At 22.9% G+C, this 5,912-nt stretch overlaps 1 protein-coding gene across 1 annotated transcript; it reads right to left on the bottom strand.

Annotated features, from left to right (window-relative positions):
- Positions 1-1,641: 1,641 nt before the first annotated feature.
- On the bottom strand, positions 1,642-3,685 carry LOC119662030 (cytochrome c oxidase subunit 1-like; the record flags this gene model as incomplete). Its single annotated transcript, XM_038071569.1, is given in 2 exon segments — positions 1,642-2,653; positions 2,656-3,685. Coding segments are annotated over 2 exon segments (1,296 nt in total), but the record flags the coding sequence as incomplete, so codon positions are not given.
- Between the last annotated feature and the right edge of the window lie 2,227 nt (positions 3,686-5,912).

The raw sequence follows: 5,912 nt of genomic DNA on the forward strand, positions 1-5,912 counted from the left end.
ATTTAAATGACGAATTAAACAAATTATTAAAAAAGTTGTTCCAATTAAAACATGAATTCCATGAAATCCTGTTGCTATAAAAAATGTTGACCCATAGATAGAATCAGCAATTGTAAATGGGGCTTCGATATATTCATATGCTTGTAAAATTGTGAAATAAATTCCTAATAAAATAGTAAAAAATAATCCTTGGGAAGTTTGTGAGTGGTTATTTTCTATTAATCTATGATGAGCTCATGTTACAGTAACTCCTGAAGCTAATAAAATAGCTGTATTTAATAATGGGATTTGAAATGGATTAAAAGGGGAAATTCCTATAGGTGGTCATGAAGCTCCTAATTCAATAGTTGGAGATAAACTTCTATGAAAAAAAGCTCAAAAAAATGAAACAAAAAATAAAACTTCAGATAAAATAAATAAAATTATTCCTCATCGTAATCCTGTTGTTACTATAAATGTATGTAAGCCTTGGTATGTTCCTTCTCGACAGACATCTCGTCATCATTGATAAACAGTAATAATAATAATAATGTTTCCTAAAATAAATAATGATATATTATATTGATGGAATCATTTAATTATTCCTGAAACAATTGTTATTGCACCAATGGCTCCTGTTAATGGTCAAGGGCTATAATCTACTAAATGAAATGGATGATTTGAATGAGTTGACATTAATTTACTTCTCTGGAATAAAGTGTTCTTAATACTGCGAATACATAAGATTGAATAATAGCTACAGCAGATTCTAAAAGTAATAATAAAATTTGTCTAAATAATAAAATTGATAAAATCAATGAAGTTAAAGATGGACCTGTATTTCCTAATAGAGTTAATAATAAATGTCCTGCAATTATATTAGCAGTTAATCGAACTGCTAAAGTTCCTGGTCGAATAACATTTCTAATTGTTTCAATACAAACTATAAATGGTATTAAAATTGCAGGAGTTCCTTGAGGAACTAAATGAGCAAATATATGTTGAGTATGATTAAGTCAACCATAAATTATAAATGAAATTCATAATGGTAAAGATAAAGATAAAGTTAATGTTAAATGACTAGTTCTAGTAAAGATATAAGGAAATAATCCTATAAAATTATTAAATAAAATTATTGTAAATAAAGAAATAAAAATTAATGTTGATCCATTTTTTCCTGTAGGGCCTAATAATGTTTTAAATTCTTTGTGAAGGGTTAATAAAATGTTATTTCATAAAATATTATAACGAGAAGGAATTAGTCAGTAAATTATTGGGATTATAATAATTCCTAAAAAAGTTCTAATTCAATTAATAGAAAAATTAAAAATACTTGAAGAAGGGTCAAAAACAGAAAATAAATTTGTTATCATTTTCAATTAAATATCTTTGTTGTTAATTTATAACTTAATGATTTTGATGAAGTAGGTAGTATATAATAATAATTTATTATATTAAAAATAATAAAAATTATAAAAAATAAAAAAAATAAACTTAATCAATTAATAGGAGCTATTTGTGGAATTAAAAAATATTAATTAATTAATAATTTTAGTTTGACATACTAATGTTATTTATTTAACTAATTTTTTCATTAGAAGTAATTGCTAATTTACTATGAAATGGTTTAAGAGACCAGTACTTGCTTTCAGTCATCTAATGAATTAGAATAATTTATGATTCATTTAATGAAAAAGTTAGTTGGAATACTTTCAATTACAATAGGTATAAATCTATGATTAGCTCCACAAATTTCAGAACATTGTCCATAAAATAATCCAGGACGATTAATAAAAAAATTAGTTTGATTTAAACGTCCTGGAGTTCCATCAACTTTTACACCAAAAGCTGGAATTGTTCAAGAATGAATTACATCTGCAGCAGTTACTAAGATTCGAATTTGAGAGTTTATAGGTAAAATAACTCGATTATCTACATCTAAAAGTCGAAAATTATTAATATTTAATTCATTTGTTGGAATTATATAAGAGTCAAATTCAATATTTATAAAATCAGAATATTCATATGATCAATATCATTGATGACCAATTGTTTTTAATGTAACTAAAGGCTCATTAATTTCGTCTAATAAGTATAATAATCGTAAAGAAGGAAAAGCAATAAATAATAAAATAATAGCAGGTAAAATAGTTCAAATAATTTCAATAGTTTGTCCATGTAATAAATTTCGATTAGTATAATTATTAAAAAATAATATAAATATTAAATAACCAACTAAAATAGTAATTATAACTAAAATTATTAAGGTGTGATCATGAAAAAAAGTTAATTGTTCTATTAAGGGTGAAGCTCTATTTTGAAGGTTTAAATTTGATCATGTTGAAATTTCTAATAAAAGTAAAATACTTTATATATGAAGCTTAAATCCATTGCACTAATCTGCCATATTAGAAATTAGTTAATAATGGTAATTCTGAATATCTGTGTTCAGCAGGAGGAGAATTTTGAAATCATTCAATTGAAGAATTTAATTGAATTGAGTAAATTATTTGTCGGTTTATAATTATACTTTCTCAAATAATATATAGAAATAAAATAATTCTTAATAATGAAATTGTAGATCCAATTGTTGAAATAATATTTCATATAGTATAAGCATCTGGATAATCTGAGTATCGTCGAGGTATACCAGCTAATCCTAAAAAATGTTGTGGAAAAAGGTTAAATTTACTCCAATAAATATAATTATAAATTGACTTTTTAAAAGTTTTGCATTTATATATAATCCTGTAAATAGAGGGTATCAATGAATAAATCCAGCTATAATAGCAAATACAGCTCCTATTGACAAGACGTAATGAAAATGGGCTACAACATAATAGGTATCATGTAAGATGATATCAACAGAAGAATTAGCTAGAACTACTCCTGTCAATCCTCCAACTGTAAATAAAAATACAAATCCTAAAGCTCATATAGTAGTAGGAGAATAATTCAATTGGGTTCCATGAATTGTAGCTAATCAACTAAAAATTTTAATTCCTGTTGGAACAGCAATAATTATTGTTGCTGACGTAAAATAAGCTCGGGTGTCAACATCTATACCTACTGTAAATATGTGATGAGCTCATACAATAAATCCTAATAATCCAATAGCTAATATAGCATAAATTATTCCTAAAGATCCAAAAGTTTCCTTTTTTCCTGATTCTTGTCTAATAATATGAGAAATTATTCCAAATCCTGGAAGAATTAAAATATAAACTTCTGGATGCCCAAAAAATCAAAATAAATGTTGGTATAAGATTGGGTCTCCTCCACCAGCAGGGTCAAAAAATGAAGTATTTATATTTCGATCAGTTAATAATATTGTAATAGCACCTGCTAGAACAGGTAAAGATAATAATAATAATGCAGTAATTACAACAGATCAAACAAATAAAGGTATTCGATCAAAAGTAATTCCTGAAGATCGTATATTAATAACAGTAGTAATAAAATTTACAGCTCCTAAAATAGAAGAAATTCCTGCTAAATGTAGTGAAAAAATAGCTAAATCAACGGAAGCTCCTCCATGAGCAATAATAGAAGATAAGGGTGGATAAACAGTTCATCCTGTTCCAGCTCCGTTTTCAACTATACTTCTTATTAAAAGAAGAGTTAAAGAAGGAGGTAATAACCAAAATCTTATATTATTTATTCGTGGGAAAGCTATATCTGGGGCTCCTAGTATTAAAGGTACTAATCAATTTCCAAATCCACCAATTATGATTGGTATTACTATAAAAAAATTATAATGAAGGCGTGTGCTGTAACAATTACATTATAAATTTGATCGTCTCCAATTAAAGCTCCTGGGTGTCCTAATTCTGCCCGAATTAAAATTCTTAAAGAAGTTCCCACTATACCAGCTCATGCACCAAATAGAAAATAAAGGGTTCCAATATCTTTATGATTAGTAGAAAAAAGCCATTGTCGCGATTGATTAAATGGCTGAAATTTAGGCGATAGATTGTAAATCTATTTATAAGAATTATTTCTTTTTAATCAATAGCTGGCTTTATAGTCAAATAAATGATTTTAGACTGCAATTCTAACGGTGTATTTTATACTAAGGCTTAAGAATTATTTCATATTTCCAGCTTTGAAGGCTATTAGTTTCATTAACTTAAAACCTTTAATTTAATAAAGATAAAAAATTATTGAAACTAATAAAAGACCAAATCTAGAAAAAATGAAATGATTAAATAAATGAAATTAAACTTATTTTTGTTTAAATTATAATATAAAATTTTTGATTCAAAAAAATTTATTATAAATGCTGAATAAGTTAAACGAAGGTAAAAAAATAGGGTAATTAAGGAAGTTATCAAAAGAATTATTAATAATATTATTCTATTATTAATAATTATATATTGAATAACTCATCATTTTGGTAAAAATCCTAAAAAGGGGGGTAATCCTCCTAAAGATAAAAAATTTATAAAAGTTAAATATTTAAAATTTTTTATTTTATTAAAAATTATGAAAAGTTGATTAATATGTGTTAGTTTATAGACATTAAATATTAATATTAATGTAATGGATAAAAAACAATAAAATAAAAAATAATTTAGTCATATTATATTATTAGAATTTATTGAAATTAATATTCATCTGATATGATTAATTGAAGAAAAAACTATTAATTTTCGTAAAGAAGTTTGGTTTAATCCTCCAATGGCTCCAATAATAGCAGAAAAAATAATTCTTATTCTTATTAAATAATTATTTCTAATATAAGAGACTAAACTTAAAGGGGCGAGTTTTTGTCAAGTTATTAAAATAATTAGATTTATTCATGATAATCTTTCTGAGACTCTAGGAAATCAAAAATGGAGAGGGGCGGCTCCTATTTTTGTTAGTAAAGAAGAAAGGATTATTAAATAATTTTTTTCTAAAGATTCATTAATTGAATTATTTTTTAAAATTAGAATAATTGAAAATAAAAGAATAACTGATCTGAATGCTTGAATTAAAAAATATTTTAAAGAAGCTTCAGAGGATATTAAGTTATTTTTATAATTAATTAAAGGAATAAAGGCTAATAAATTAACTTCTAATCCTATTCATGCTATTAGTCATGAATTTGAAGATATAGTAATTATTGTTCCTATGATTATAATTAAAAAAAATAAAATTTTAGATGAATTAATAAAAATTAAAAAAAAAGGGTTAAAACCTTTATAAATGGGGTATGAACCCATTAGCTTAATTAGCTTATCTTTTTAAATTTAATAAAAATAATTTTAATATATACATATAAATATATTTTAGTGTAAGAAGCACATAAGATTTTGATTCTTTTAGGAATAGTTTAATTCTATTAAATATAATGAATATGGTAAACCACATGATTTACTCTATCAAAGTAACCCTTTAATCAGGCAATTCATTTAAAATTTTCCATTTAAAATTTAAGATGGATTTTTATTTTTTAAGGATTTTGGTGTATTTTATAAAAAATTTATTTAAATATGGTTTTGTATATTTTTTTGTGTTTATTTAACTTTTTAAGTACGTTATTAAATTTTAAATATTAAATTAATTTTATTCATTTTTATATTTGTTGTTTTGTTGTTATTTATAAATATTAAATAAATATTATTTTTAATATATTTTTATAATATTAAAAATTTTTTATTTAAATTTTAAATGGAAAATTATTTAAAATTTAAAATTTAAGATGTGTTTTAAAATTTTTATTTTTTTTATACTTAATAAATATTATTTATATATAGTTTTATTTTAATTTTTATTTTTATTTTTTAAAAATAAAAATATTTATAGATAATTTTATTTTTCCTATATATATAACTATATATTAAATTAATATATTTATATAAATAAATTTATTTATATATAATTATAAATTTCATAATTTAAAATATTAAATATTACATAATTATTAAATATACTATATATATAAATAT

The sequence above is a fragment of the Teleopsis dalmanni genome, chromosome X (genome assembly GCF_002237135.1).
Source record: "Teleopsis dalmanni isolate 2A chromosome X, ASM223713v2, whole genome shotgun sequence".
Classification (NCBI taxonomy): domain Eukaryota; kingdom Metazoa; phylum Arthropoda; class Insecta; order Diptera; family Diopsidae; genus Teleopsis; species Teleopsis dalmanni.